Here is a 16,298-nt window from a genome sequence, read left to right on the forward strand (position 1 = left end):
TTGACTGATTTTCTCACAATTTTTTTTTACCATAAGTGAGAAGAAAAACAAAGGGAGTAAACTTATATAAAGTGCTCTATAAATTAACTTATTACGGTAATTTTTATGTTTCTTTCAATAAAAAAATGAACTTATTTAATGGTCAAATGCAATGTCAAGTGCCATATAAAACATAATTGGAAAAAAAAAACTTATTCCATTAGTTATATTTTTTGTCACGTTTGACTTTTCAAATAAAATATGAGCAACACAAATTTTCAAAAAAAAAAAAAAAAAAAAAAAAAAACTAACAGCAAAGTTTAAATATTTTATTTAATTTTAACATAAAGTTTTGATTTTTGAAATGCAGGTTCATAAGAATTAATAATGTTACTATTATTGTCTCCTCACATAAACACATAACTCTATCTCTCCTTTTTATGTAGCTTGTCCACTTGCTACTAACTAAAACTAGTAATTCAAATACATGGGTTCCTGTCTCTACTACTATTAACTTCACTCTCTCTTCTTCTACTTCAAAAGATTCTTCCTTTTTAAATTTTGCTGACCGTTTTATGTCATCATTTCTTCTCTTTCAAACTCAAAATTAAAATTCTGGGTGTATCTGAATTTCTCAGGAATTAATCTGGGTTGCTCTCAAAAAGATCAAATCTTTAATATTTATGGTTAATTTTATTAGAGAGAGAAAGAGAAGGTGAAGTTTGAAGATCAAGCTATAGTGGTGGTTACTTTTGTATTGAGATAAAGTTACAAGCTTCTTGTATTTTTTGATTCTTAAAGGTTAGTTCTTCATGCTAGATTCTTTTGCTTCACTAAAAATTAATACTTTAAAGATTTTCTCTTTTGCTTTAATCCCCAATTTTCTGTATTTTGTGTTGTCTAATTGTACTTGTATATGCTTGTCACCTTTGATCATTTACTGGGCAGGGTAATGATGTAGATGGGGTTTGATCTCGTGTCGAGACTTTACCGACTAAAGTAGCAAAATTCGATATGTTATCTTTGATCATACAAGACGCTTTCTATAAATTAGGCAAGGAAAATTGACGATGTATATGTAATTTTGGCTTCGTTGCTTTGATTTTTCCTAAGAATTTTAGTGGGTTAGGTTGAAAAAAATTCAAATCCACTCCATATATTAGTAGAAAGAGACTAATTTCGTCTCTTTAAAGCTAAGACAAAACCCCACAAAATACGTTATACCAAGGATTAATCTTGACAAAAAGATAGCTGGAATCTCCTTTGTACTTGTCTTTATGAAAATTATTAGCCTTAGAATTAGATTTAATACCACTTGGCTTAGTTCAATTGAAGTTAATAGCTTGATAATCTCATCAAAATACTTTCTTTTTACCTCATACTCCCTTATAATCATTCATAGATTACACACTTTCAAATCGAAAAGGGTATTTTAGTAAATTAGTCGCGCCGACGATTTATTTCACTCTAACGGCCTTTGATTAGTCTAAAAGGTATCAGTATCAAAATCATAATCAATATCCATCAAAGTGACTATGATGTCTAAACCTCTACAATTTTTTGTAGAAAAATAAAAAGATTTAATCTTTCATAGGAAATGGATGATAAATTCACAATTTTTACTACTTATATAATAGTTGTAGTACACATGGTGGGGCTTTGTTAGAAGTACTTTGATTTTCCTGTTGGTGGGCGGTTGTTGTTTTATGTAAAACGGGCTTTCTGTGACACTTCTTTGTTGTAACTACTCCATTTTATATTTGTAGTATGTCATAAAGTTACAAGCTTTAATTACTTTTGTTATTTGGGTGTTTCTCTTTGAGATTGATACCTTGCTAAGTTCAATCTGTATGTACTGTAAGTCTGTTTCAGTGTCGGTTGATCTTTTCGTGTTACTGAGTCGAAAATTTTGCTGTAATTGGACTGCAGTTTCTGCTGATCAATTGATTAATCAAAGTTGGAGTTAGTAAAAAGCGGTGCTATGGTGGAAGAGAAAGGTCAGGGTAGTTTGGTGGATGATCAGACAGCTGAGCAATGGCTATTACATGCCCAGGAGTTGGTTCCTGTGGCACTTAATAAAGCAAGACAGGTTAAGGGATTTCCGGGGAGATGGAAGATGATCGTATCGAAATTGGAACAAATCCCTTCTCGTTTATCGGATTTGTCTAGTCATCCTTGCTTCTTGAAGAACACACTGTGTAAGGAGCAGTTGCAGGCTGTTTCGAAGACGATGAATGAGGCAATTGAGTTAGCTGATATGTGTATTGAAGAGAAGTATGAAGGGAAGCTACGTATGCAGAGTGATCTTGATTCATTGTCAGGGAAATTGGACTTGAATCTTCGAGATTGTGGTCTGTTGATCAAGACCGGGGTACTTGGTGAAGCTACGATGCCTTCAGTTTCGTCGAGTTCCTCATCATCTGAATCTGATCAGAAAGCTCATGTCAATATAAGGGAGTTGCTTGCTCGCCTTCAAATCGGGCACTTGGAGGCAAAACATAAGGCTCTTGACACTCTTGTTGAGATAATGAAGGAGGATGAAAAGAATGTATTATCTGTTCTTGGAAGAAGCAATATTGCTGCCTTGGTGCAGCTTCTCACAGCAACTTCTCCTAGAATTCGGGAGAAAACTGTAACTGTTATATGCTCATTAGCAGAATCAGGATCCTGTGAGAATTGGTTGGTTTCGGAAGGAGTTCTTCCGCCTCTTATAAGGTTAGTAGAGTCAGGCAGTTTAGTAGGAAAAGAGAAGGCCACAATTTCTCTCCAAAGGCTATCAATGTCATCTGAAACAGCTCGAGCCATTGTTGGGCATGGAGGGGTTAGACCCTTGATTGAAATGTGCAGAGCAGGAGATTCTGTGTCACAAGCCGCGTCTGCCTGCACGTTGAAGAACATATCAGCTGTTCCTGAAGTAAGGCAAACCCTTGCCGAGGAAGGGATTGTTAAAGTCATGATCAATCTTCTTGATTCTGGGCTTTTATTAGGATCCAAAGAATATGCAGCTGAATGCTTGCAGAATCTCACTGCAAGCAATGAAGCTCTCCGAAGGTCGGTTATTTCTGAAGGGGGGATTAGAAGCTTATTGACTTACCTAGATGGGCCTTTACCTCAGGAATCTGCTATGGGGGCATTGAGAAATTTAGTAGCATCTGTTTCGATTGAGTTACTTGAATCACTCGGATTTCTCCCAAGAGTAGTCCATGTTTTAAAATCTGGATCAGTGGGGGCTCAGCAGGCTGCTGCATCAGCTATTTGTAAGGTTTGCAACTCGACTGAGGTTAAAAAGATGGTGGCTGAAGCTGGGTGTATCCCATTACTTATTAAGATGCTCGAGGCCAAGACGAATGGTGCTAGGGAGGTTGCTTCACAGGCACTTTCGAGTTTGATGACACTTTCCCATAATTGTAGGGAAGTGAAGAAAGATGACAAGAGTGTTCCAAATTTGGTTCAATTACTAGATTCAAACCCCCAGAATTCGGCCAAGAAATATGCAGTGTTGTGTCTGCTTTGCCTCTCATCGAGTAAGAAATGCAAGAAACTCATGGTGTCATATGGTGCAATCGGGTATCTAAAAAAGCTGACAGAGATGGATGTTCCTGGTGCCAAGAAACTGCTCGAACGTTTGGAAAGAGGGAGACTGAAGAGCATGTTCAGCAGGAAATGAGGCCAGAGCTACGTAAGTTTGCATCGTATTACTCCGCTTTTTAGCATATGATGGCCTGGTTTCATAACCTATATGAAACAGCAGTTGTTAAATTAGCTAATTAAGCAAAAGTATTATATGTCTGACCATGTTTAACCATGTACTATATTGTATGCATTAGTATGTGTGCCTTCTTAGAATTATTTATAGTATGGTATTCAATCCTGGAAGAAAGTTTCCAGTCATAGCAATTTATCTTGAGCTATTCACTTGCATTGTTTGCCTACTTGAACTGTATCGACTGTTTCATTGTATATCTCGTCTTTAAGCAGGTAATTAGACGAAAGCTCAATCAGTTTATGTTGGTAAATTATAATCTGCTAATTTATTACCATTTGGTAATAAAATGTTTGACAGTGTAATTAGTATGTCTTTGTTGAAAGTTGGTCAAAGAAAACAATTCTAAACCCTGTGTAAGATTCTGAGGTTTAATCATTATTCTGGTGCTTTATACTCACTTGCTGTTGGGGTTCACTAAACCAGTCAGAATATTATTATTAGTCTGAATTTGAAGGATTTTCCAAGTTTATAATCATTAAAATGCATTACATCAGCCTCCACTGCAGGTTAGAACTTCTTGATCTTTCATTAATATTTTTTTTGTCAAGTGTAATTGAAGTTAATCTCCCTTAATTTCTGTTTTCTCCATGGGTTGACGTCGAGCAATGCTCGTATGAGATTCTGGTTCCTGCTTCCGAACATGAAACTCTGAGAGTGGACTCTTGGTTATAGGTTTGGTTCGTTAGGACATAAGGCGTATGTTGATTAGTTTCCAAACCTCGGGGGAAGATGGGAACATTATGTTTCTCATGAGATGTACTCGTACGAGTCATGATAAACCTTCTTCTCAAGCATGCAACCTGTGTGAACCGGTTGTGAACAGAAGACTGAAGACCATTCCAAATCAGTGTGTACTGCAGGATTTTGATCAGTTTTGTTTGCGCAACTATGCAAGTACCAAGAACATATACCGCTATTTCCTAGCAGCTACCAATTTTGTCAGCTAGGGCCAAGGAGTAGTAGTTTAGTACTAATAATTTTGTACTCGTACCGTTGTATGAAGTATGGAGTATTAACAAGGGACAAAAGGAAAGACGAAGTATGGAGTACTAATAATGGATGGAAAAAGAAGGGTTTATTGGACCGTCGGCCCCCAAATTCTGTGACATATAGTATGTGTTACATCCCAGAAGTATGGCCAAGGCTACTATTACTCTTTGAGAAGTAATCCCTTTAAATTAATTCATGCAGCTAATCAGGGTTAGAGGTGTCAAAAGTTGACCCGACTCGAAATACCGATTCAAACCCGATTATTAACCGAACCATCTGAACCCAAAAAAATGGTGACCCAAACCCGACCTGAAACCAATCATAGATCCGAGTTGACCCGAGTATGTGAGACCCGAACATGAACTGACCCGGAAATGACCCGACCCAAATGTAACCTGTAAGTTATTGACCTGAACCGAACCCGACTGCAACCGAATTGACCCAAACCCATTTTAACCCGTCAAAACCCGAATTTAACCCGACTTGTTACTAACCTGACCTAAATTCAACTCGACTTGTTCCTAACCCGACCCGAATTTAACCCAACCTGTTACAAACCCGACCCGAAATCAACCCGACTTGTTATTAACCTGACGCAAATTCAATCCGACTTGTTATTGACTCAACCCGACCCGAAATCAACTCGATCTGTTACTTACCCGACTCGAAATCAACACGACTTATTATAGACCTGACCTAAATTCAACCCAAATTGTTCCTGCCCCGATTTCAAATCACCTTAAATGCAATTTAGACCACCTAATTATTGTTGATCAAAGCATTTTGTCTAGGGAGACTAAGTCGGTCCAGACCAGCAAAAGAAAGGAGCAACATCCTCAAATTTAAGAGTTAAATATAGTATATATTTGTTGTATGGTCAAAGGAGATAATTATCTTCCTAAATTATAGACGCTCCCTAGTATATTGTCATATATATTATAGTCAAAGGAAATAATTAGCTTGATAAAAATGATAATTATCTATTTATACTAAATTGAACCCAAATTTGACCTGACTTGGAAATGACCCGACCTGATTGTAACCTGCAAATTATTGACTTGAACATAACCCGAATTGAATCCGAGAATGACCCGACTTGGAAATGACCCAACCTGATTATAACCCGCAAATTATTGACTTGAACCGAACCCGACTTGAACCCCGAGAACGACATGACTTGAAAATGACCTGACGTGATTATAACCTGCAATTATTTAATTGAACCGAACCCGACTCAAACCCGAGAATGACCCAACCTGATTCTAACCCGCAAATTATTGACTTGAACCGAACCCGAATCGAACCAGAGAATTACCCTAACCCGTTTTAGCCCGTGAAATCCCGAATTAAACCCGACCTATTATTCAAACAACCCGAATGTAACCCGACCAAAACCCAATAAGAAGTATGACCCGATGTATCCGACTCAAGCATGACCCAACCCAAACCCGACCCGCATAGGTTATGGAATTAATCCGAATTGATCCAACCCATTCGTACTGACCTAAACCCGACCCGGTTACCCGAATTGACAACTCTACCCGAAACCTCCAAAATTTCTCAAAAAGCGTGGATATTAGCCTTCAATTTTGGAAATTTTAGATTTTTTTCGCCCAGATATAAAAATTGCTTAAATGTTTACCATATTCCCTAATACCCTCTGGGAGTCCAATTGGCTGGGTGGAACCATCCAATTTGTCTTTTAACTACCAATTTACAACTTGCACCGATTTCATTAACTCAAGGGATTTGTTAAACATCGCCCACAAATTACTACATAAAGCCCACAAAATTCACTTGGTTTGACAAAATTGCCCTTGACCTTAAAAAAAACACTCACACTCTCATTGCTCATCTTCTTTCAACCTCTCTAAAAAAAAAAAAATTTCAAACAACGGCAATGTCGAGGCGGCAAGGCAAGGAATTGGCGGCGGCGGCGGAGGGAAGGATGTCCCAAGGAGGAAAGGTACAATTTGTAAAAAAAAAAAAAAAAAAAAAGGGGAAAAACCGCCGTGACGGCTGTGGGGCGCCCTGGCTGGACGCCCAGCCAACGGTGGTGGCGCCAGCTGCAGACGCCGCCACCAGTAGGCAGGCGCCTGGGTTGGACGCCACAGCCACGGTTGTGGCGTTTATTCAAGGCGTCGCAGCCGTGGCTGTGGCGTCCAGCCCAGGCGCCAGCCCACTGGTGGCGGCGTCTGCAGCTGGCGCCACCACTGCTGGCTAGGCGTCCAGCCAGGGCGCCCCACCGCCGTCACGGCGGTTTTTCCCTTTTTTTTTTTTTATATTTGTTTTAAAATATTGTTTTTAATTTTTTTTTTTTTGTGTAATATATTTTTGAATTGTTTTTATATTTTGTTGTTTATTTTTATAAATTTTTTCAATTTCGTTGTATTTTTTCTATGTTTATATTTTGTTTACAATTATTTGTATGTTTTTAGTTTATTTGATTTGGGAGTGGTAGCTATTTTTCGTATAAATTTTTGTATGTTTATATATTTTAAAATTTTGTGTAGAATTCACTGGGTCGTCATGGTGCGGGGAAGAATATAGAGCTTCTTAGTAGAAGCTATTCAGTGGAGAGGTCGGGGCATAGACATGTCAGATCCCGTGGTATTTCGGCCTCAGCTCGTAGAGAACGGATCCACCGTCGGGATGAGGATGACGATGACGATGATGATGCTGAGGAGGGTGACCAGGAGGAGGAGCAGGAGGAGGGCGCAGATGAGGATGAGGATGTGGACGATGGCAGTGGACCGTATGATGATTACGGTCCATTCAGTAAGAGGGTTGATGACATGTACGAGACACATATGGTGGAGGTGCGTAAGGGTAGGGGTGGTAGGTTTGTTAGTAGATCTGGCACATCATCTGCGTCCACTGTATCTGCGTCCACATATCGTGCAATGGCCGGATATCATGACCGGGACGTGGGACCAGTTTCCGATGGTGGCCCGCTTATGGACTGCGGAGTTGCAGCGGCCGCCCTCTGGGGTTACTCCCATGTGTGACCATTACTACATGGAATGGTTCAACCGGTATTCGCACCCGAGGTTGATCGCAGATCTCGACCACAGCGATGATGATTATGTGCCACCGCCTACTGCCACGGAAGCGGTATGTCTTTTATTATATTTATCGTTGTCTTTTAATTAAGTTTTATATGTTGTTATTGTATTTCATCTTCTGTTTTTTGTTGTATGCAGTGGATGGGAAAGATAATGCAGGACGTACAGAAACTCTCTCTTGAGAAGGACAACATGAGTGCAACAGGGAGAGCTGTTGTTGATAGTCTGGAACAAACCCTTGCGCAGTGGGAGTCGTCGTCGAGGAGGGATTACTGATGGTTTTGTCATTTTATTTATAGAGCATTATGTTGGACATTATGTTGTAAGATTGTAACATTTTAGATTGTTCTTTTAGCTTCCAACTTAAACATATTATCAGTGCTGTTTTTAAATTTTGATATAACCGTTCGTGGATTCGCGCAACTTACCCATGCAACATATAGAATGCAGTAAGCAATACAATATAAAATATTAATGTTCTCATTAAAAGAGCAACGTACAAATAAGATTACAAATAAAGAATGTAAACATGAAAAACTAAAATGCAGCTAGGGTGTTCCATTCGTCCTTGGTAGCTCTATGAGCGCTCTCAACTCTACATGTTGTAGTGTTCCCAAAATGAAGTACCTGGTTTGTCCAATATTTGACAAACTTTTCCCTGTGAGGGACCCATTGATGCATCACATAGTCCACCAGTGCCGGACACCACTGGTACGAATCCCTGAAGTTAGCCAATGCTCGCTCATACGCTTCCTCTGTGGTAGCCTGTAGGATCTTCCGCCACTTACCATTCACCAATCTCTCTGCCATTTCCAAATTCTTCTTGAAAAGGTTGTAGGCTTTCACTTTCACGCAGTTGTTGATGTGCCATGTGCACAATAAGTGGTTCGATTCGGGAAACAGCTCTGCTATGGGGGCAAAGAGACCTCCCTCACAGTCGCTGACGATGGCTGCTGGATGAACATTAGGCCCGATGTAGTTTCTCAGCTTCTCCAACACCCAATAATAACTTGGAGCCGTCTCATCCTTGATGATTGCATGACCAATCAGAAAGTTCTGGTTCGTTGGAGCCATCCCAACCATCTCAACCAGTGGGAACTTGTACTTGTTTGTCTTGTACGTTGAGTCGATCAAAATCACAAATGGCCAACACTTGATCATATCAGCACAATCAGGATGCACGAGGAAAAGATGAGTCACCTCCGCTGTATCTTCATCAGAATCAAACCAGAACAGGTAACCACGTGATTGTGCCTGGTGTAGCAGCTGCTGTATAGGGTTCCTTCCCTCTGACCGTTCAAACCTGAGTTGTTGTCTGACGTTGTAGATGTGTCTTCGGTTTGGATGGTCTTCTGGAAATTTCTCTAATACAGATGCTAATAATTTTAGCAGGCTTCACTTGAGCATCACTCATTTCTTTCACAACTAGTTTCGCAGCAGGACTTAAGCCGCTCAGTTGTCGATGACCCTCTTCATATACTATCATCTCATGGTTGTGATACCCCCATTTAGAGTAACCAATCACTTCCCAACCGTCACGACTCCGTAGTTGTCGAACCTTTACTCTGAACTCACACCCACAACCTTTCCGCTTTGTATCAAACCGAGTGGCTGTACGAAAATCTCTTTCTTCTCTTTTGCGATAACGGTCACATCTCAAAATGCGATCCATTCTACCATCCCGTTGAGATTTATGAGTTACTACTACCAAGCAAAATCCAGCTGCAATTGCAACCTGTTTTGCCCAATCAATCGCCTGTTGAGCTTCTTCGAATGGACCATCATGTCCAAATATCCCACTGTAATCATTTCCGTCTCCACCATATTCCTGCATCAATTATATATTACAATAAATACATTTAACGGATAATACATTTAATTTCTATATTTACAGAGAATTAACACAAAAAAAAGCATAATTATATATAATCAAACTTAATTTTTATAAAAACCCAATTCGAATTTTCAAACTAAATTTAAAAATATACCATTTCGAATTTTCAAATTTAATTTTAAAAAAACCTATTTCGAATTTTCAAATTTAATTTAAAAAAAACCTATTTCGAATTTTTATAAAAAATCATTTTCGATTTTTTTTTTAAAAAAAATAAATAAAAAACAACAAAATCAAAAAAGAAAAAAAAAATTAATTTATAAGGGTGGCGTCTGCCAGGGCTGCCACAGCCACTGGACTGGCGCCTGGCAGGGCCGCCTCACCCAGTGGAGTGGCGCCTGGCCAGGACGCCAGTCCGGTGGTCTGGGCGTCTGGGCTGGACGCCACTCTGGTGGTTCTGGCGTCTGGCTTGGACGTCCAGGCTACGGTTTGGGCGTCCATGCTAGGCGCCGGAGCCACTCCGACGGTAAACCGTGAATTTTAACGGTGACTTACCTCGTTTTCCGTCGACGACGACGTACCTCCGGCGTCCCCCGCATCTCCGGCCTGCCCTCCAGTCTCCCCCGGCGAGCCAGTACGGCTCCACATTTTTTACACCGAGATTAATTCAATTTTAGAAAATGGGCATAATGGTCAACCCATATCATATTTGTGGGCTTTATATGGTAAATTGCGGGCGATGTTTAGCGTTTCACTAACTCAAGCCTACCACGAACATTTATGACAACATATATTGATCACATATGGTTCCAAACGACATTATATGACCCCGAGATGTATCCCCTAAAATCTCAATGCTTTTCGACACCGGGCCCCGAAACATTCGAAAGTTCTCCAAAAGCGTGGATATAAGCCTTCAATTTTGGAATTTTTTGACTTTTTTTCGCCCGGATATTAAAATTGCCGAAATATTTACCATGGTCCCTAATACTCTCTGGGAGTCCAATTTGGAGGGTAGAACCATCTAATTTGTCATTAAACGACCAATTTACCGGTTTACAACTTGCACCGATTTCATTAACTCAAGCCTATCACAAACATTTATGACAACATATATTGATCACATATGGTTCCAAACGACATTATATGACCCCGAGATGTATCCCCTAAAATCTCAATGCTTTTCGACACCGGGCCCCGAAACATTCAAAAGTTCTCCAAAAGCGTGGATAATAAGCCTTCAATTTTGGAATTTTTTGACTTTTTTTCGCCCGGATATTAAAATTACCGAAATGTTACCATGGTCCCTAATACTCTCTGGGAGTCCAATTTGGAGGGTAGAACCATCTAATTTGTCATTAAACGACCAATTTACCGGTTTACAACTTGCACCGATTTCATTAACTCAAGCCTATCACAAACATTTATGACAACATATATTGATCACATATGGTTCCAAACGACATTATATGACCCCGAGATGTATCCCCTAAAATCTCAATGCTTTTCGACACCGGGCCCCGAAACATTCGAAAGTTCTCCAAAAGCGTGGATATAAGCCTTCAATTTTGGAATTTTTTGATTTTTTTCGCCTGGATATAAAATTTGCCGAAATGTTTACCATGGTCTCTAATAACCTCCGGAAGTCCAATTTGGTGGGTAAAACCATCCAATTTGCCATTAAACAACCAATTTATCGGTTTACAACTTGCACCGATTTAATTTATTCAAGACTACCACGAACATTTATGACCACATATATTGATCTTATATGGTTCCAAATTTAAAAAGCATGTATATAGCCTTCAATTTTTGTATTTTTTTTAATTTTTTCACCCAAAAATAAAATTGCCGAAATGTTTACCATGGTCCATAATAAGGAGCCCAATAGCCAAGATGGAACCATCCAATTTGCCTTTTAACTACCAATTTACCAGTTTACAACATGCACCGATTTCATCAACTCAAGCCTACCAGGAACATTTATAACAACATATATTGATCATATATGGTTCCAAACGACATTATATGACCCCGAAATGTATCCCCTAAAATCTCAATGCTTTTCAACACCGGGCCCCGAACATTCCAAATTTCTCTAAAAGCATGGATATCAGCCTTTAATTTTGGAATTTTTGACATTTTTGCGCCCGGATGTAAAATTTGCCGAAATGTTTACCATGGTCCCTAATAACCTCCGGGAGTCCAATTTGAAGGGTAGACCATCCAATTTGCCATTAAACGACCAATTTACCGGTTTACAACTTGCACCGATTTTATTAATTCAAGCCAACCACGAACATTTATAACAACATATATTTATCATATATAGTTCCCAACGGCATTATATGATCCTGAGAAGTATCCCATAAAATCTCAATGCTTTTCGACAATGAGCCTCGAAACATTCGAAATTTCTCAAAAAACGTGGATATTAGACTTCAATTTTGGAATTTTTCGACTTTTTTTCGCCCGGATATAAAATTTGCCGAAATGTTTACCATGGTTCCTAATAACCTCCGGGAGTCCAATTTGGTGGATAGAACCATCCAATTTGCCATTAAACGACCAATTTAACGGTTTACAACTTGCAACGATTTCATTAATTCATGCCAACCACGAACATTTATGACAACAAATAAAGATCATATATGATTCCAAACGACATTACATGACCTCTAAATGTATTCCCTAGAATTTTAATACTTTTTCGACACCACGCCCTGAAACATTTGAAATTTCTCAAAAAGCATGGATATAAGCCTTCAATTTTGGAATTTTTTGACATTTTTACGCTCGGATATAAAATTTGCCGAAACTTTTACCATGATCCCTAATAACCTCCGAGAGTCCAATTTGGTGGGTGGAACTATCCTATTTACCATTAAAAGACCATTTTACCGGTTTACAACTTGCACCGATTTCATTAATTCAAGCCTACCACGAACGTTTATAACAACATATATTAATCATATATGGTTCCAAACGACATTATATGACCCTGAAATGCATCCCCTAAAATCACAATGTTTTTCGACAACGAGCCCTGAAACATTTAAAATTTCTCAAAAAGCGTGGTCTGTAATTTTTGAATTTTTTAACTTTTTTTCCCCCGGATATAAAATTTGCCGAAATGTTTTCCATGGTCCCTAATAACCTCCGGGAGTCCCATTTAGTGGGTAGAACTATCCAATTTGCAATTAAACGACCAATTTACCGGTTTACAACTTGCATCGATTTCATTAATTGTAGCCTACCATGAATATTTATGACAACATATATTGATCATATATGGTTCCAAACGACATTCTATGACCCCGAGATGTATTCCCCACAATTTCAAGACTTTTCGACACGGGTCTGAAACATTCGAAATTTCTCAAAAAAGCGTGGATATTAGCCTTCAATTTTGGAATTTTTTGACATTTTTTCACCCGGATATAAAATTTGCCGAAATGTTTACCATGGTCCCTAATAACCTCCGGGAGTCCAATTTGGTGGGTAGAACCATCCAATTTTCCATTAAATGACCTATTTACCCGTTTACAACTTGCACCGATTTCATTAACTCAAGTCTACCACGAACATTTATGACAACATATATTTATCATATATGGTTCCAAACGAAATTATATTACCCAGAGATGTATCCATGAAAATCTCAATGTTTTTTGACACCACGCCCCGAAAAATTCAAAATGTTTAAAAAGCGTGGATATTAGCCTTCAGTTTTGGAATTTTTTGACTTTTTTCACCCGGATATAAAATTTGCCGAAATGTTTACCATGGTCCCTAATAACCTCCGGAGGTCCAATTTGGTGGGTAGAACCATCCAATTTGCCATTAAGCGACCAATTTACCGGTTTACAACTTGCAACGATTTCATTAATTCAAGTCTACCACGAACATTTATGACAACAAATAATGATCATATATGGTTTGAAACGACATTATGTGACCCCGAGATGTATTCCCTAGAATTTCAAACTTTTCGACACCAGGCCTCGAAACATTCGAAATTTCTCAAAAAACGTGGATATTAGCCTTCAATTTTGGATTTTTGACTTTTTCGCACGGATATAAAATTTGCCGAAATGTTTACCATGGTCCCTAATACCCTCCGGGAGTCTAATTGGCTTGGAGGAACCATCCAATTTGCCTTTAAACTAACTACCAATTTACTGGTTTAAAACTTGCACCGATATCATTAACTCAAGCCTACCACGAACATTTATGACAACATATATTGATCATATATGGTTCCAAATGGAAATATATGACCCTAAGATGTATCCCCTAAAATCTCAATGCTTTTCGACACCGGGCCTCGAACATTCGAAATTTCTCAAAAAACGTTGATATTAGCCTTCAATTTTAGAAATTTTTGACTTTTTTTCGCCCGGAAATAAAAATTGGCGAAATGTTTGCCATGGTCCCTAATACCCTCCGGAAGTCCAGTTAGATGGGTGGAACCATCCAATTTGCCTTTAACGATCAATTTACCGGTTTACAACTTGCATCGATTTCATTAACTCAAGCCTACAACGAACATTTATGACAACATATAATGATCATTTATGGTTCCAAACAACATTATATGACCCCGTTATGTATCCTCTAAAATCTCATATATTTTTTCGATATCGGGCCCCAAAACAATCGAAATTTCTCGAAAGGCGGGGACATTAGCCTTCAATTTTGGAATTTTTTTACTTTTTTTTCGCCTGAAAATAAAAGTTGCCGAAATGTTTACCTTTGTCCCTAATACCCTCCGAGAATCCAATTAGGTGGGTGGAACCATCCAATTTGTTTTTAAACGACCAATTTTACCGGTTTACAACTTGCACTGATTTCATTAACTCAAGCTTAGCGTGGATATTAGCCTTCAATTTTGGAATTTTCTGACTTTTTTCGCCGGAAAATAAAAATTGCTGAAATGTTTACCATGGTCCCTAATACCCTCTGGAATCCAATTGGGTGGGTGAAACTATCCAATTTGCATTTAAACGACCAATTTACCAGATTACAACTTGCATTGATTACATTAAATCAAGCATACCACGAACATTTATGACAACATACAATGATTATGTATGGTTCTAAATGGCATTATATGACCCCGAGATGTATCTCCTAATATTTCAAGGCTTTTTTACTCCGGGTCCCGAAACCTCTAAAATTTATAAAAAAGCGTGGATATTAACTTTTAATTTGTGTATTATTTGACTTTTTATCGCCCGAAAATAAAAATTGTCGAAATATTTACCATGGTCCCTAATACCCTCTGGGAGTCCAATTGGGTGGGTGGAACCATCCAATTTGCCTTTAAACGACCAATTTATCGGTTTACAACTTGCACAATTTTCATTAACTCAAGCCTACCATGAACATCTATGACAACATATAATGATCATATAAGTTTCCAATCATCATTATATGACACCCAGATGTATTCCCTAAAATCTAAAGACTTTGCGACACCGGCCTTGAAACCTCCAAAATTTCTCAAAACGTGTGGAAATTAGCTTTCATTTTTGGAAAATTTTGACTTTTTTTCGCATGGAATAAAAATTGCCGAAATGTTTATCGTGGTCCTTCATACCCTCTAAGAGTCCAATTGGGTAGGTGGAACCATCCAATTTGCCTTTAAATGACCAATTTATCGGTTTAAAACTTGCACCGATTTACCGATTTACAACGGCCAATTTAATTCACTTGCACCGAACCCGACTTGAACCGAAATTGACCCAAAACTGTTTTAACTCTTCAAAACTAGTATTTACTCGACTTGTTACTAACCTGACCTGAATTTAACCGACCTGAATTTAACCCAACCTGTTACAAACCCGAGCCGAAATCAACCCGACTTGTTATTGACCTGACCCAAATTAAACCCGGCTTTTTATTGACTCGACCTAAATTTTACCAGACCTATTACTTACCCAACCCAAAAATTCAACTCGATCTGTTACTAACTCGACTCGAAATTAAGATGACTTGTTATTGTCCTGACCTAAATTCAGCCCAAATTATTCCTGACCCGATTTCAAATCACCTTAAAGGCAATTTAGACCACCTTATTATTGTTGATCAAAGCATTTTGTCTAGGGAGACCAAGTCGGTCTAGGCTGACAAAAGAAATGAGCATCATCCTCAAATTTAAGAGTTAAATATAGTATATATTTGTTGTATGCTCAAAGGAGATAATTATCTTCCTAAATTATAGACTATAGTTCCCTATTATATTGCCATATATATTATAGTTAAAGGAAATAATTAGCTTGATAAAAATAATAATTATCTATTTATAGTTAGTTAAACCTGAATATGACCTGATTTGGAAATGACTTGACCTGATTGTGACCTGCAAATTATTGATTTGAACATAACCCGATTTGAATCCGAGAATGACCCGACTTGAAAATGACCCAACCTGATTATAACCCGCAAATTATTGACTTGAACCGAACCCGACTTGAATCCGAGAATGACCCGACTTGAAAATGACCCGACCTGATTATAATCCGCAAATTATTGACTTGAATCGAACCCGACTCAAACCAGAGAATGTCCCGACCTGGTTCTAACCCGCAAATTATTGACTTGAACCGAACCCGAGAATTACCCTAACCCGTTTTAATGCGTGAAAACCCGAATTAAACCC

At 38.5% G+C, this 16,298-nt stretch overlaps 1 protein-coding gene across 1 annotated transcript; it reads left to right on the forward strand.

Annotated features, from left to right (window-relative positions):
* Positions 1 to 286: 286 nt before the first annotated feature.
* Positions 287 to 4,142, forward strand: LOC110713962 (protein CELLULOSE SYNTHASE INTERACTIVE 3-like). The gene is made up of 2 exons (XM_021892414.1): positions 287 to 780; positions 1,909 to 4,142. Exon 2 carries the CDS (start codon positions 1,961 to 1,963, stop codon positions 3,644 to 3,646), a length of 1,686 nt encoding a protein of 561 aa, XP_021748106.1. The 5' UTR covers positions 287 to 780; positions 1,909 to 1,960; the 3' UTR covers positions 3,647 to 4,142.
* Positions 4,143 to 16,298: the final 12,156 nt, after the last annotated feature.

Source organism: Chenopodium quinoa, unplaced genomic scaffold (genome assembly GCF_001683475.1).
Source record: "Chenopodium quinoa cultivar QQ74 unplaced genomic scaffold, ASM168347v1, whole genome shotgun sequence".
Lineage (NCBI taxonomy): Eukaryota > Viridiplantae > Streptophyta > Magnoliopsida > Caryophyllales > Amaranthaceae > Chenopodium > Chenopodium quinoa.

What these genes read in the sequence shown, in the direction of transcription:
- LOC110713962 (XM_021892414.1), top strand. Translation starts at nt 1,961, where the DNA reads ATGGTGGAAGAGAAAGGTCAGGGTAGTTTGGTGGATGATCAGACAGCT.